Raw genomic sequence first — 17,600 nt, 5'->3', positions numbered from 1 at the left:
GACTGTCTGTCCCTCTTAACCCTGCTCCTCCTCTCTCTCTCTTTTATTGTATTTAAGGAACATTTTTATTTTATAATATTAATCCTTAAATTCACAATCAGGTAGTTTATTTTTCCATGTGTTTTCACTGCAAATACATATCGATATATATATAAAGTATCACCATTCAGCTAAAAAATATCGAGATATGAGTTTTGGTCCATATCGCCCAGCCCTACTCCAGACCCACATAGGTCCAGTTCCTCAAATCAATTCCCTGACGCTACAGCAGTTCAGTTCAGTTATTTGGGCCTATTTGAGGCATTTCTCAGCGAATACCTAAAATAAAGATGAAGTTGATAAACAGTGGTAAGAATAGATTTCATGCTGTTGCATATAGAGCATTACACATAGGGTAAAAAAAAAATTGAAGGACAAGTCACTAATATTTACAATATATCCTCCATCTTTCAAACTATACCGGCCTGTTCCACTTGAATTTTTCGGCTTGAGTATTTTGCAACTTCCAGCTTCTTTATTGCATTATGCAGTACTTGTTTAATCGTTTTGATTGATTGATTAATTGATATTTTATGATCCTTTACCTTTGCAGTACATTTCCCCCTTTTTATCAATTTGATTTATGTGAAACTTCTTGGTAATGAATCCCATTTTTTCCATTAGCATTTACAATCAAACATTGATGTGAAGGATAAATAATTTGACAGGAGACATAAAACACAGCTCAGACGGTTGTTTTCAATGGAATTGAAAGACTTAAAGATGATTTATTTCGTTAGTTGTTCCTGTACATTATCATAACTCTGCTGTAAGACTTAAACAAAGTGAAATGAGATGCCTTCCTTAAGGTTACATTTTATAAACAAATGAATAGCACCACCTGCTGGAGGACAACATAACCTGGAGAACAGTCAAATTAATTCTGACACACCTGAAGTAATTACAATTTCCCTCCAGCAGAGAGCAGTGTGACATTGCTGACTACACCATGAGGGGATGTTAGATCAGTGCATGACTGTTGTTGGTTTATGTTTCTAACACTGTGACATTGCTAAAAAAGTTAAAACTATTATTCCAAAGAATGAGTGTTATAAACATGGTCATTATTCATGTGCAAACTAGGACAGCATTCACATAATTTTTAAATGTGAAAAATAATCTTTAACCGACATATTTACAGAGAATATAAAACAAATAACTACAAGCCCTTTCCTTCCATTTAATGTAATACTTATAGATTCATTTGCAGCTTATAACACGGTAACAGAGAAACATGAAAGCGGTTCATAGTATCAGATGTTCATCAGAGTTTTCCAGCAACCCAATCTTATCAACTTCCTTCCTGTGGTTCAGTCAGCACTAAAAAAAGCTGTTACGCCTTCACATTTGTTGATATGAAACCAAACCTTTAACTTCTGTTGGTTTGATATCTTCCCTTTCATACAACCAGAAGAATAACTTTCATATTACTTTCAAAATAGAATATTTCAGCAGTTCCATGACCCTGAAATGACATGTAAGAGTCTGTCAAGTCAGTCTTGTCAAGTCAGTCTGCACATTTTGGAGACTAAATAACAAGGTACATGTTTTAGAGTTGCTCCATAGCTTTAGCCGAGCCACAGACCATGCTAGCTGAAAGGCATTTTTTTGGTCCAATGATGAACACAGTACAGTACCACAACAAGTGCTTGTTTTTGTTGTTGCTACTAACAGCCAGCAGCCTACAGTGACAAAACTGTATCCGCCCCCTCCTTCAGAACAGAGACGTTTCTGAAATTAAATTGAAGTCAATTCATGACTTCTTTTAAAAACAATTTATAAACAAAGGATTTTAAAAAAAGTCTGCATCAAGTTAATACATTCAAAGCATAGATATGAAAAATGTATTAAGAAATATAAAAGTGAAGCCTGTTTTCTGGCCTTGAAGCACAGATGCTTTTCAAAGATACTGAATTTCTTCACAATTGTTTTGACACATTATACACTTTCATTCCTGTTTTTGAAAAGTTCGGTCATAATTTAAACTGGTTCTGATGTATTTATCATCAGCCCAAACCCTTAAACCATCCATGAAAGTAGGAATCTCTCTGACTCATGAGCAAAAACACATTTTAAATATGTTTTTTTTGTTGTCTTGGGTTTCTCAACATGGCGCTGTTTTACGTGCTGCAACACGATAAAAAAATAAAAATGTTTCAATAATCAGTTTCTTGCGATTAGATCACACTGTTTTTTTTTATCTTGTGTGCCCACCGCAAAATACAGAAAGGGCCATCAGCTGGTTAAAAATTTGTATCGCAATACATTTTCTGTCTGATCGATTTGAATTGTCTTTCATGTGTATCGCAAGGTATTGTTACATTCTAGTTTTAACTGTTATATTTGCAGCCATCTACTGAAGCAGATCCAAACTTGTTGTACCTACAGTACAGCTGATCTAGACAAAAACCTGCTGATTTTATCTCAGACCATAAGTTTCTTGTATTGGCTGCTGGGGCTTGCTTGGAAAGAGTCCATTTTGTTGAGTGGAGTGTTTGTTTGGGAGCTTTCTTTATGGCTGGATTTCAGAAGCGTTCTGCTGGAGGATCTGCTCGGATCCGATGATGAATGTTGAATTCTGCTGGTGCCCTGTGTGATCTTCTTACACCTCAGCACACTGCATAGCTCTCTCTGGAATTGAGATGATCCAAAATAGTATACCAGAGGATCCAGGAGGCAGTTCAGACTTCCCAAACACAGAAACACCAAATAGACCACGTAGAGGCTATCCGAGACCTCCCGACTCAACGCATCCCCCTCAGTGAACTGCAGATGTTGCAAGAGGAGGAAGCAGTTTGAGGGTGTGAAGCAAAGCACGAATATCACCAGCACAGTAAGAGCAATCACAACGGCTCTTCTTCTTTTGCGCGAGTGGCCTGGAACTCCCGGTGGCACCTTGCTTAGGGTCATGATCACCCGAGTGTAGGACACCACCGTGATGATCAGGGGCAGGAAGAAGAGGAGGCAGCAGAGGGTGAGGAAGTAGGTTTTGTAGGCCCAGAAAAGCTCTGAGGGTTGGACATCGTGGCAAGTAGTGATGTTCAACTGTGTAGCGGGGTACGTCTGTTCAGTGAAGAGGAGGTGCAGCGAGCCAGTGAAGGAGAGAAACCACACGGCTAGACAGGCTATGATGGCATTTCTAGGACTTCTCCAAGACAGGGAGTCAATAGGATAGACCACAGCGAGAAGTCGGTCCACACTGATGAGGGCTATGAGCAGAATGGAGCAGTACATGTTCCAGTAAAAGGCTGCGGTGACCACACGGCACATGGCTGGACCGAATATCCAGTCGTTTCCATTGAAGTGGTATGAAATCTTGAAGGGCAGCACCATGGCAAAGAGCAGGTCAGCACAGGCCAGGTTCAGCATGTAGATCGCCGCCGGCTTCTTTGGCCTGATCCTCCGAGCGAGGACCACCACTGCACAGATGTTGATGGGCACACTGATGAGACAGACCAGTGTGTAGAAGGACGGGATGAGAACGGTGGACACAGGTCCTGTTAGAAACAGCCGCGCCTCCTTTGAGATTCCCTGCCGGCTGGTGTTGGATGGCAACCGGCGGGAGAAAGGGTTGTTGTTCTTCCTCAGAACAGGTACAACATCCTTATATCCACTGCCACTAGCACTGCTTGTGTTAGTTATGTTTGGCCCCAGACTAGATACAGGACCCTTATCGATGTGATCAGGTTCCATATATTGTAGCAGGTCCTCATAAGCTGGACTGTCATATGAAGTAGAGGTGAAGGTCCTCCCAAATGCACTGTCTAGAAAGAGAAAGTAAAATGAGTGAGTCAGGTTTTTTGTTGTGAAGCTCAACCATCATGAATCAACTGTTTTGTTCTGTATTTTTTCTTGTTATATTGATGTGAACATCTCATCTAAAAATCTGAATATAAGTCATTTTGGCTCTGAAAAATTATGTTGCGCTATTGACTTAAAAGAAAGTGATTAACAGACAACCAAGGACTTCATGAAGGAAAAGTCAGCAAGAGATGCCTTAAGAGACATCCGTTTGCAGAAAGGGCCGTGTAATGACACCATCACCACATCAAACCAAACAAACATTCTTTTTTAGGCCTGAGTAAAAAAAGAATTCAACAATGCATTGCAATATATTTTTTTTCCCAAATTCAATATGGATTCAGAAAATCCTGAAATCGATTATTTCCATTGTAATGAAGCCCTACGCCCCATACGGTGATTCCCCACTTGACTAAACAACGTCTGTAAAATACGTTTTGAAGACAGTGAAAACAAATACAAATGATGCATACATGATTATGTACGAATTTTAGAACGCATAATGAATTATCTGGGTATCTCGGTCATCTATGTGTATAACTGAATTGATATTAATATTAAATCGATATCAAACATTGACCCAAAGAATTCCAATCATATTGAATTGTGAGGTTCTTGCCAAAACCCAGCCCTTATTATCTTCATTATATCTATTTTATAAATGTCAGCACTTATAATCTGGTTCATGTCTATGAAAGGACTACATCAAACATGTATCAGACAATAACCTTAGCAAAACATAACATTAGTCACACTTGAAGAATTAGGAAAAGGAAATGAGTGGGTGGGTGGGTGGGTGCGACTTAAGCACTTGAAAAAAATGTCTGGTTCCAGATTGTTAGATAGTATATCTGTTGATTTTCTCTTTGATATTGTAAAAAAACAAATCTTTGGGTTTTCGACTAATTGTTAAAAATAATAATAACAAGGTTTAATGACGTCATCCTTTTCTCTGCGATAATGTGGTCTTTTTGTTTGTTTGGTTTTTAAACTGATAAGATAAAACCAATCTAAAAATCCGCCATCAGTAACAATGAAATCACTCACAATTCATATTGCAACTAACAACTATCTCCTCCATTGAGTTATGTGTTGATTTTTTGTTAATTAATTGTTTCGTGGACAAAAAAAAAAACATCCAAGATCTCAAGTCAACAGCTTCAAGGAGGCTATCCTCGGAAGTTGCATAAAAAAGTCCAAAGATGTTGATTTAACTTAAAGAGCTGTCATAATTTTACTTTTCTACCTGAAGAAACGATGTATTTAGTGTAGTATATGAAAATGATTGCTGATTAATTGTGTTCAAGGCCTACAGATGATTGGACTGTCATATAAAGGCCCGATAAAATAGGCACAATCTAAGACTTTTTTTTCGGTTTTCGTTCAAACTTATAATATACATTTGTGTAGGCTTCAGCAGTGTTGTTTTAAATCAATAGAAAGTGCTTTCTTACCGTTTTTGGCTCCAGTCGAGGCTGCGCACGCACACACCAGAGCAAAGAACAGCAAACTTTTTGGACACATCGAAAACATGTTGCGGCCAAATAACGAAGTCATAAAACAGTCAGGAGGAAAGCAGCATTAATTGTTGTTAATCTGCGTTTCTTCCTCTCGTGTTTCTTGCTGAGTTTCGGCTGCCTGTCTTCATGCAGTGAATGTAGATCTGAGTTTGAGTTTCCGCCCACAGTCCGGTCTGTCCGTCCCGAAACGTCCAGTCCACCAATCAGCTGCAGCCTGTCTGCAGCACGGACGCGCATTCCTACCGTCTGATGTCAGCAATGATGTCATCTTCCCGTCCCACAGCAGACGCATCCGATCAAACGATTAACGCGGAGCTGCTAAATGGACCGAACACAAACACATTCCTATCCCTGGCAGATGGGGGGGGGGGGGGTCGTCTGTTTTTAGTTTAATAACTCTTGAGTAAGGGAAAGGTTGCGTTCCCACAGACTGAAAAACAAATAAACAAAACAAAAAACCTTAATAAAAAAGTCTAATGTTGGACAAAGATGTTTTCACATGATCATAAATTGTTCTTCCATCTTATTTGACCGAATTAATACGTCACAATGCTAAGAAGAAAGATTTATTTTGAGGCCTTAAGAGATAAGATAAAGTGACAAGTGATGATTAAAGTGACTTGGTATGATAAAACAGCAGAGAAGAGAGGCAGTGTTGTACCACAGTAATGCAGAGTGCAGTTATATAATATAATTTAGTGCAATATGAACAAATATAGTGTAATATAATGAAATGTTATATAATATAGACTAGTATAATAATATAATAAAATATATAGAATGTACAGGAGTAATTAAAATCACAAAGGGGTGAAACTAGCTCTTCATTTTAAGACAGTTCTGAATCACCTCTCTTCAACATATCGACTATTACTATACCGTTAATTACCATCTTTAAGAAAGATGTGATTGCCTCAAGGCAGATCTTCTGCTATTGATTGTATGTAGGTGTTTATTGTTTTAGAACTTTTTTTCTCTCCGTGATCACATCAATCAAAGGTTTCCTGGATAATATCACATCGTGTTCTTATTTCTTTTGAGAACTAGCAATTCTCATCTTTTTGGAAGATATTTCTCTCACATATGTTATCCTTTATCCACAAGAATGTACATCATTTCCTTTTTATGTTCCTGGACACACTCGTAAAATAGTTACCTGTTGATCAAAGTATGTTTGAGGAGCTGAAATGTCTATAGATAATCTCTCTATTTAATTTAGGCATTTCATCAAAAAACACTCAGAGAACCCAACAGTTCAATCTTTTTTTATGTTTTTAGTCCAGCACATCTGGCAGTGGAGCTGAAGTGAATATTTGAGGGACAGAGCTGCATAATGATATCAAGATTTTAGAAATGAAATTATGAAGCACAAAATTAGGGCCTGCATCGATATAAGAATCTTGACCCGATGCCGATATTGGGGAGTGAAAGATCAGATACTGATATATCGGCCGATATCTTTCTTAGATCTGTGTTCGATCTACAGAGATAAATATACATATTTATTACATTGATCCCTCAAATGCAATTATCAAACACTTGTGGAAAAGATATACAATATGACGAAGACAAGATGGTCACTCAACTGGAAAGTAACTGAACATGTACGTGCATCACTGCTTGACACTCTGGAGGGTGATAATGTTTGTTGTAATCCATATAGCGCCCTCTGCTGGTGAAAGAGAACAGCTAGTCTTTAACAATGAAAATCAAACGAAAAGCTGTTTGACTGGTGAATAAATCTAGTAATACCTGCGACATTAGCCGTTATCGATAGTGGCTGGATATGTTGACATCGGTCGATATTATCGGCTGGCTGATTTATCGGTCGGGCTCTACAAAAAATGCCACACCTGGTCAGGTTTCTCCAGTTTGAGTCTTGTTGTCACTGGTTTTCTTTTGGTTAAAGCGGGGTACACACTACAAGATAATCGGGCCGATTTTGGGCCCGATTCCCCCCTTCCGACGAAAGTCAGCAAAGGACCGACCATCTGATGTTCCAAAGATCATCTTGCCAGATTCTCCTGTGGTGTGAGGTGTGTTAGGAGGGATTTTAACCTCCCAAATCTGCTCGGAAGACGATCGGGGGCCGCCCCGATTTGAAATCGTAAATATCAAACGTGTTCAAGTTAAATGGATGTCATGAATTCAGGACCAACTTGTTGATTTGTGGCAACAACACGAGTTATATACAACGTGTCCTGTAAAACAAACCACAATCCAACTGACAAGGAAGGCAGTTCACCAAAATGTTTACCGTGATGGATTAGCTTGGCCGTCATGTTTGTTTACTCTTAAATCGCGTCTGACCGTGTAAGATTACTCTTTGTCATAGTCGAGACTCTGGTTGTCGGGGGAATTAATCGGTTAGTGTGCGGGGTGTTGAGTTGATCGTCTCGTTGCACACCACACTATGAGATCTGAACTGTTAATCGGTCATGATTGTTGTCATGTGTGGGGTCTCGCACTTCATCAAAATCGTTTAAGATTTTAAAAATCGTGCAGTGTGTACCAGGCTTTAGGGTGTTAGTCGAATATCTGCAAACAGTCTCAGAGAAATGTTGACGCACATCAATCAGAGGCTACACCGTACAAATAATTTCACTTTAATTGTATTTTATTAAGAATATTTTCTACATTCATGTTTGCTCCATATAGCAGTAATAGAAACTGGTGCCTTTAGCATACACAATAAAACATGAAACTGGCGGATGAGGAAGTGGAAAGAAATGAACAAGAGGTATTTTTTTTTCAAGCTTCCATTGAAAGATTCAAAAAGCATTTATTCAGTTGATTGTCCCTTAGCATCCCCTGTAATACGCTGTATGTATGCGGCGCCTCAGCTTACCTTTTATCACCAGTGAAGTGTAGTGCTTCCTGCTTTAAGAGGACAGATCCTGGATAATGGTGTGAAATGACGTCTATTATAAACAAACATTTTCATAGAGCGAGTATTTCAATGTGAGGATGTAATGTTTGCTCAGCCCATAACAGTTTTTTTTTCTAACATTGTCATAGAGATAGATAGATAGATAGATAGATACTTTATTGATCCTGAGGGAAATTCAAACATTCAAAATAAAGATATGTTATTAATTCAAACCCACCAGTGTAAAAAAAAGGTAGTATTTAAGTACAAAGTGATTGTCAATTTATCAAAAGTACGACACAAGTGCTTGAAATAAAGATTTCCACAAACATTTTAATAGAGAAAACATATAACAATATAAAGTTTGTTTTATTAAATGTAAAATGTATAGATTAATTTGGTGCTTATAATGAATGCATTGCAAAACAAAAGTCTTTCATTGCATCAATTGTGCAGAGTTTTCTACAAAGCACAATACTTTCTAACTTCAACTTCCTGACATTGTTTTACTTCATTAGTCCCTCCGAAAGAATGTTGGTCAATGAACATTGTTGTCATGAAACGGACAAAAACTTCCAGGACGAGCTGTTTATATGTGAACGCAAACAGCCAAATTTTATCACTCTGACTTCACCAGGAGTTTCTCCTGCCAGACCCCTAGTATTTTTTATGCAGCAAGTCTGAATGAGCTGATGTGACAACGCAGCAGGATATTCTCCGGAGAATTCACCTCGAGCCAATAGGAGGAGGGAGTGACGTTTTAATACTGTGGCTGCATAGAGTGTCTGCACGCGACCACTACGATCTCTGTGCATGTAATTAGCAGTTCTCCCGAAATGATCTAGATCAGCGGTGTCCAAACTTTTTTTCTTGCGGGCCAAAGTTGTCGTGTTAGAATCGCTCGCGGGCCACAGGTTTTGTTTTTTAAAATATAGTTGAAAAAACAGTAAGGCTTTGTAGATCAGAATCAAAAGGCTCGCTGAATAAACCCTTTAATAAAAGGAAATCAAATATTTTGATTTCTTCGTTCTACTTCATTTGTTTTTTTCTCAGAATCAAACCTGTAACGTGGTTCATTTTTTTGGAAAAGCTTTCTGCATTTAGCTCAGGTCATTAAATGGTTAAACAACAGTCCGCTTGTTTGCAAAAACTTTGCATACGTTTTTTTTCATAGTTTACAAAAAATAGTACAAGCTGTAGATTTAAAAAAAAAAAAAAAACAACATACATGTTACTGAACATTTTCTATTTTAGGAATATTGTTCAGCCCTTGTTAACATGAAAAAGAAAAAGAAGATAATGTGCCAATCTTAATCAAGGCCTCATTTGAAGTCACGGGCCGCAAAAAATCCCCTCAAGGGCCGCAAATGGCCCTCGGGCCGCACTTTGGACACCCCTGATCTAGATGTTTACAAGGTTGATTAACTGTGTGTTCTTTATGTGCTGGTACTTGGACTTTAATATAGAATATTTCTGTTAAAAACACAGGTAAGAGTCAGTTAAGTTACTATGATTACAGGGTGAATACAATATGATTAAACCTGGACCCTTGTGTATTTCGGGTCTACATAAAAGCAAAGTTATCAAAGTTTGGAGACATTTTAGTGGAATTTTGTTCAAGCCTGCAGCAGCTTAGACCGAATTTTCAAGGACATTTAAACCAAAAGACCCCGAAAAGAGCTTGATTGCAATTGACAGACTCTGATTGCCTTTAAAATTGTCGGATGACATGCAAGAGATCTTCAAAACCATGCACTCCACGAACATACAAAATGATTTTGATTTTGTAGAAATCTAGATTTTCCTCTGCTGCTTCCATCAATCATCTAGTGTCTCGGTTTACCTTGTTACTTTTACTGCATAGTAAAATTAGCCACTTTGTTTCGTTAAATTATGATTAAAAGATCGTTTTTGCCAACAGCTGCAGATTTAAAAGTATATTTTGTGACATTTTTAACATTCATATATCAGATCTCAAATATATTCTACAGTAACTGAAACTATTGTTCAGTTATGACTATTTACAAAAAGAGTGAAGTAAAACTCCCTCTGGTTTTGTTGTTCTGATCTCTGTTTTAAAACTGTTAGTGTTTCTTTCAGCTTGTTTGTTTCTCTAAGAGGCTCAAAGATGTTTCATACTTTTTTCGCATAAACATCTCCCTTTCCAACTGTTAGCCTTGAAACCCGAAGAATGACGATGGGCAAATAGTGACAGCCCCTGGTGCTGTAGAGCAACATCTACTGGACATGTACTCTCTGATATACGCATCTACCTTTGAAAAAAGATTTTAACTTATCAAAAGGAAAGACAATTCCAGAAGCTCCTCTCTGTAACAGTCTCATATTGAGTTCAGAACAGTTTTAGTCTGCCAGTAGCAAACACATGCACTTTTCTATCATGCACTTTTCCATCAGTCAGATTGCCCTGAAAGAATACATTGCAGCCATTAAAGCCTGTCTTATACTCGTGCAGTCTTTGCAGCTATTCCACAACTTTTTGAGGGTCTAAAGTAATTTAATATGTCAAATAAATGGAGGATACAGGTTTAAAAACACCAAAATTCCCCTTTGATACCTGCTGAGTGTCCCTATCAGTCCAGTTGTTTCTTGCATTGGCTGCAAAGGTTTGCTTGAGAGGAGTCACTCTTGGTGGGTGGAATGTTTATTTTGTTGTTTTCTTGGTGGTTGGATGTCATGTTTGTTTGGCTGGTTGGCTCACTTCGACCAGGTGAAGATGGACCACCACTGGGGTCCTGTTTCTTCTTCTTCCACCCTAGCATACTGAATAGCTCTTTCTGGAATTGAGATGAGCCAAAGTAGTAGACCAGGGGATCAAGGAGGCAGTTCAGACTTCCCAAACACAAAAAGATCAAATAGACTATGTAGAGGATGTCTGCATTGTCTTCGATCTGAGCTCCTTCTGTATCCTTAAGCTGGTGCATAATGAGGACGAGGTTAGTGGGTGTGAAACACAGCACAAACATCACCAGTACCGTTCCAGACAAAAAGACTGCTCTTCTTTTCTTAAGTGAATGGTCTGGAACTCCTGGTTGGTCCTTGCTCAGGGTCATGATCACACGAGTGTAGGACACCATGGTAATGATCAGAGGCAGGAAGAAGAGGAGGCAGCAGAGAGTGACGAAATACATCTTGTAGCACAAGAAAAGCTTTGAGGATTGGATGTCATGGCAGGTGGTGATGCCTAACTGTGTGAGGTGGAAAGTCTGTTCAGTGAAGAGGAGGTGCATCGAGCCAGCAAAGGAGAATATCCACATGGCTACACAGGCTATGATGGCCTTTGTAGGACTTCTCCAAGACAGGGAGTCAATAGGATAGACCACAGCGAGAAGTCGGTCCACACTGATGAGGGCTATGAGCAGAACGGAGCAGTACATGTTCCAGTAAAAGGCTGCGGTGACCACACGGCACATGGCTGGACCGAATATCCAGTTGTTTCCATTAAAATGGTATGAAATCTTGAAGGGCAGCACCATGGCAAAGAGCAGGTCAGCACAGACCAGATTCAGCATGTAGATCACTGCCGGCTTCTTAATCTTTATTTTTCTAATGAAGACCAGCCCTGCACAGATGTTGATGGGCACACTGATGAGACAGACCAGTGTGTAGAAGGTCGGGATGAGGATGGTAGACACAGGTCCTGTTAGAAACAGCTGCGCCTCCTCTGAGATTTTGTACCGGCTGTGGTTAGAAGACTGCAGAGGATTTGCATCAGGACTATGTTGGGTACCTTTAGTACAGTTGCATCGGTTTGATATTTTTACAGGATAAGGGATATCGGGCCATCCTGCCCCACTGCCTGGAAAGAGAACATAGATTAATGTTTAAAATCTACATTTAAGAAAAATAACAAACATTCAAGAATAATTTGGTTGTTTCTTTACAAGTACCGGGTAAAAAAAAAGTTATTTAAGGTCAAAGTGTATCCCTCAGGTCACTTTTCATTACCATCATATTCACTGGGAAAGATGAGGTATTCTTTCGGGTGGTTGGATGGTGTGCCATGGTAGTAGCTGGGTCTGGCTAAGATGACTGGAAAGAGAAAGTACAAGTGAATTTAGCACAACTGTGTAATAATTAAGGTCAGATGCAATCCTTCAGGTCATCTTTAATTACCATTTTTTCTGATGGGTTGGTTGGGTGATACTTCAAGAAGACCAAAGCCTTCTATAAAACGGCTGACTGGAAAGAGAAAGTAAAACGTGTCAAACAAGTATTACCAAGGAAGCCAAGTAAGATGTTTTAATCTCCCCGGTAGCAGACCCTGAACTGTTAACCAACAAGATAATAAAAAGCTTTTAGAATCAACAAATGTTTGTGACACCTTTTTGTAAAATTGAAATTATATATCCAATGTTAAAAGTATTGTAAACTACAAAGTTAGAGCAGATCAGATTGACTTAAGACTCAATATAAACTAAACCACTGTTTTCTGCCTTCTATTCACTTATGATAGATGGATGAATATTGTTGCTTCAGTTGGGTGAGTTAGAGAATCAGTTCATTTTCTCTTTTTGAAAAGAATAAATAAAAAATGGTAAAAATGGTTGTTACTTTTATTTTAAAACCCTAAAGTATCTTTTATGAATATTATTGCCAAAGCTATCAGTAATAGGGCACCCAGAAGTAAGTTAGCATTTGAGCGCCATGGGGTCTATCGTCTAAAAGTCAATGTGAATTTTAAATGGGGTTTGTGGTTAGACGCCTGAAAAAAGGTCTGTGGTTAAAACAAGTTATAGAGATGTTGGCGTTTTGTTAGACGACATAAACTACGTTAGGTAATACCCCCACTTGTGAATTTTGAAGTTTTTAACGCGTCCTTAAAAAGGCGGTTGCTAACAAGTGGCTAAATAAGACTACAGTGGTTGTCGGGGACATTAAAGGTCATCAAGCCGGACACAAACGCGAAGAACTGTGTCACTAGTCTGTGATGTCTCCAGTAGGTTTAATCTTTGTGTTAAGGCAAATTTATTAAACTATGCAGATTAGTCTATCGGAGATGGTCTGAAGCATAACGGTAGTGACGTCAATATCATCCGACCGTGGTGTAGTTCGCTATAGCATAATGCTAGCTTTTTACTTCTGTCTGCCGCATTAAAGGTCCCATATTCAGCTTTTTCTGGTTTTATATGCTCTTTAGTGTGTTTTCCAAGTGTCCTGTGCATGTTTAAGCACATCTATTTGCAAAAATTCAAAGTCCTCGTAAACGCGGCTTCTCCTACGTCCTCCTGTTAGCAAAGCAGACTTAATTAGCCGGACGGGAAACCAAAGATAGAAGGCAACTGCAGTTTGACATTCAGTGAAGTTGGACGCTCATCCAGCCACACAGCCAAACAGACAATACAATAAAACCACACATTATCAACCCACGCACGACAACAAACTTTGTAAACAGTGTGACAGCAATCCAATCAGACCAATCAGATCAGACTTGGCACACGTTTGGACTCTGAACGTGGGCACTTTAGAGCCTTAGAGAGAGAGAGTCAGAAGCGAGCCGGTGCATGGAGCGGCAGTTCATGAAAACAGACACTTTTTTTTCGAACTTTAGCTATTGTGAACATACTTTAGTAGGTACGTAGATTAAATATATGAACCCCAAAAAGGGCAGAATATGGGCTCTTTAAGTTGTGATATGACATAAATACAAGTATATTTTACATTTTGTTATAGGTATTCAATATATTTACACATTTTTTAAATTTCTGTTTTGTTAAACACATTTTACAAATCAATCAGTGAATAGTCTTTATTAAGATAAGATAAGATAAGACTATATTGTCTGTTTGCACAGAAATTTCGCATTACAAGTTCAGAGATCCTTTCATCGCAATCAAATCACATCACACTCAAAAGACCAAACATAAAAAACAGCATTAACTGTATTCAAACTCATATAAACTTTGTTATATTGATAGCAGTGAACAATGTTTACTTGGATAACATATTTACCCAGTTAATTGTTTCATCCAAGCAACAACAATATAATTCCTGTAACACAACAGCCAAAGGGACTATTCAGATATCTTCTGTTTGACTCAAAGCACAAAGATCTTTTACTATGACCTGTAACTAAGAACTGACTGCCATTATTTATACAGTCACTTTTGTGATACTTAACATTTCCCACCATATAAAGAACAACATGGTCATGTCACTAGATTATAATTATTGATGCATAACGGCGTTCATTATTCGTTGAAGCTTTACACTTCACACTTTACACTTTACACTTGTGGCCTCTAATCCTAAAACACATGAATACTAATCCATCCATTTTCTTTACCGCTTTTCCCATTTGGGGTTGCGGGGGCTGGAGCTGATCCCAGCTGGTCGCCAGTGAATCACATGGCTGACATAGAGAGACAGACAACCAAACACACTCACATTCACTACGGGCAATTTTGAGTCTCCAATAAACCTAACCAGCATGTCTTTGGACTGTGGAAGAAGTCCTGAGTATGCTGAGAAAATCCACGCATGCACTGGGAGAACACGCAAACTCCATACAGAGAGGCTCAGTCCGACGGGGATTCAAACCATGAACGTCCTTCAACAGCGCTCTAATGCACCACTGTACAGCCCTTCATTAAACACATGAATAATAATAATACATTTTATTCATACCACACTTACGGTAACATCTAAAGCACATATTAGAGTGCAAGACATTCAAAAAGGAGCTTTAAAAGCAAACAAATACAGGATAGATAATTAGTTGAATATGGTTGAGAATTGTTATCTTGTACTGGAAGGTTGCCAAGCAAAGACATTTAGTCCAAGTGCAAAACCCTCCTCTGTAATCTATGTACAGCAGGTTTATCAAAGCTATTCTGCTTCCTGATGCAGCCAAAAGCAACACTATGAGAGCACAGATGAGTAAACAGAAACATTGATTTATCGCTGCTTTTAGTGTTTTTGTGAGAGAAAACAGCTTGGATGGACACATTGTCCACTCAGAGGTCGTGTTGCTCATGTAGCATGCTAGTGCTAGTGCCTAAACTAACATAATCGCATTCTCTCTCATTGGAGCAGCCAGGATACATCTGGTGGGAGATCATGCCCAGAGCGCAATTACTGCACAGATCCAGACATATGAATCACTAGTTGAATTCCTATTTTTTGTTTCCACTTCTTCAGAAATGGAAACAAACAAACAAAGTTTCTTTGATTGTATCTGGTCAGGACAGGCTGTGCATTCAACAATAGGGTGTTAAGCAATATTGGCAAAGGAATTGAAAAAGGAAGGATGTGAATAACTAAACCAGGACTGATGATTTGAGGCTTTGGTCTCAAATTCTGAGCAGTGTCTCTCAGCTATAGTTACCCATAAATCCTGAAATGTTTGGCTGACATCGAGTATCAGGGACCTTGAGAGTTGGCACACCTCCGAGTTTCCTCGAAGCGAGAGGGCCGGGTTTCGACTCCGACCTATGGCTCCTTTCCTGCATGTCATTCCCCACTCTCTCCATGCTTTATCCACTGTCCTATCTCTCCAGTAAAGGCATAAAAAGCCCCAAAATAAATCTTTAAAAAAAAAATAATAGTGATTCTGAATTGGATCCCAAACTTTTTCAGCTGCCCCCTTTGGAAAGTCAAAATATCCTCTGGTCTTGCTTCATTTTCAATGTCCAGATTTTATGACTATGACTAACTACAGAAACAATAACACAGGCAGGATGTGGCACACACTCCCCATGTGTCTCTGTTCATTACCCAACATTGTTCAGATGAAGCAGAGGGCGAGGTATGGCTCGTCATATATTGTCTTGTCTTTGTTTTAGTAGTTTTGTCAACTGGTGTAAATTCATTGTGAGTCTTGTGTTTACCTGGAAGTCCAATCTCAAATTTTGCACTGCTTTGCTAGCAGTGCAAAATAGTGTGCAATGTTTTTTATTAGCCTTGCCGCTCCCCGACTAATGGGTTTATTTACCTTTAGAGGAGCAGTATGTAACTCTGGCATGTTTAAATTTGGTACTGCAGTCCAAAGTTGTCTCCCCCCGCCCCCCTCCTCCCTAGAGTCGATATGCATGCAGGTTGCCATGTCACGGACACTGAAGCTTCAGTGTTTAGCCAGCGCTGCATCGCTCTGTAAACCTTTCTGCGTTATAACCTCTCTCCATTTTTCAAAAAGCATCTCCAATATTGATCCTAGTTTGAGCATGTTTTTCACCTTCTTTGTGCCTATAGAAAAGAATCCAAAAAATAAAAAGTTCTTCCCGTTGGCGTGAGAAAAGACGCAATATAGGTCCCAGTTTCAGGCTTTAATGGTGTTTACTTAACTCCTGCAGAATGCATAAATACCAGGACAGAAAACCTTCAGCTATTCTGAGCCAGCTGGGAATAAATAAACTTGGAACAAACTAATGGGTCTCTGGAGAGTGTTCTCTGTAAATGTTGGAGCAATCCCATCATTGATACAACTGAAGAGTTTAAAAGTAGAAAAAACAAACAGTAAGTGTTAAAAATGTGGATAACATTGCTGCTGCAGTTTAAAACATAAAGGAGGTAAACATAAAAAAAAATGCAGAAGTCCTCAAATAAAGGGAAACATCGCCCTCCTGTGGGGAAAATTGGCAGTTAACATTTTTTTTGTTTCCTCCAAACTGTATATCTTTTTTCACCATGCAAAATAAAAAAATCTGGATGTTGAATAATCATGAAATGAATCGAATTGCCCTTCTGAGACAACCCCACTCTCCTTAAAGTTGTTCATCTTAAGGATTCTCAGTAAGAGTATAATGTGTGTGCATTGGGTGAGAGGCGGGGTACACCCTACAGGCAATTTTAGAGTTAACCTAACAAGCACGTCTTTGGACTGTGGGAGGAAACTGGAGTACCTGGAGAGACCATACAAACTCCACACAGAGAGGCCATATCTGACGGGGATTAGAACCAGGAACCTCCTCGCTGTGTGAGGAAAAAGTACTAACCACTGCACCACCATGTAGCCCTGAGCAAACATCCTTTAGGGAAAATAGAGTAAATCTAGCAGGAGGTAGGACATGATGTAAGAAGGAGGCTATACAATGGAAATCACAAGCTGGGTCTTAATTCAGGAACTGTATCCTTGGAAGGCTTTCCCATTTCCAGTGGTCGACAGTAACAAAGTAGATTTAATGAGTTCTGTTTTTAAGGGACATTTTGGAGCATCTGTGTTTTATTTGAGTATCATTATTTGGGAAAATGTATTATCTTTGACACCATTATGAATATTCTTGTTTCTTTTGCTCTGAAGTCAGCAGATGGATTTTTTTTTTTCTTCTCTAAAGATAATAACGTGTTCGTGTAGTTTTGCATGTGGTTTGTCTTACAGTCACACGTCTCCGTGGTTGAAAGCAGAGCAAACGTCA

At 38.9% G+C, this 17,600-nt stretch overlaps 2 protein-coding genes across 2 annotated transcripts; both read right to left on the bottom strand.

Moving 5' to 3' along the window:
• Positions 1 to 1,150: 1,150 nt before the first annotated feature.
• LOC109999087 (proteinase-activated receptor 1-like) lies at positions 1,151 to 5,532 on the bottom strand. The gene is made up of 2 exons (XM_065965857.1): positions 5,295 to 5,532; positions 1,151 to 3,803 (listed from the first exon to the last, which is right to left on the bottom strand). The coding sequence occupies exons 1-2, from the start codon at positions 5,395 to 5,397 to the stop codon at positions 2,464 to 2,466; spliced, it is 1,443 nt and encodes a 480-aa protein (XP_065821929.1). The 5' UTR covers positions 5,398 to 5,532; the 3' UTR covers positions 1,151 to 2,463.
• Positions 5,533 to 8,389: 2,857 nt separating this feature from the next.
• On the bottom strand, positions 8,390 to 15,719 carry LOC109999099 (proteinase-activated receptor 1-like). Its single transcript, XM_065965844.1, has 3 exons — positions 15,635 to 15,719; positions 12,196 to 12,279; positions 8,390 to 12,046 (listed from the first exon to the last, which is right to left on the bottom strand). Exons 1-3 carry the CDS (start codon positions 15,717 to 15,719, stop codon positions 10,821 to 10,823), a joined length of 1,395 nt encoding a protein of 464 aa, XP_065821916.1. The 3' UTR covers positions 8,390 to 10,820.
• Between the last annotated feature and the right edge of the window lie 1,881 nt (positions 15,720 to 17,600).

This window comes from Labrus bergylta, chromosome 17, assembly GCF_963930695.1.
Source record: "Labrus bergylta chromosome 17, fLabBer1.1, whole genome shotgun sequence".
Taxonomy (NCBI): Eukaryota; Metazoa; Chordata; class Actinopteri; order Labriformes; family Labridae; genus Labrus; species Labrus bergylta.
Note: the sequence above shows the minus strand (reverse complement) of the source record. Positions and strands in the feature narration are given on the sequence as shown.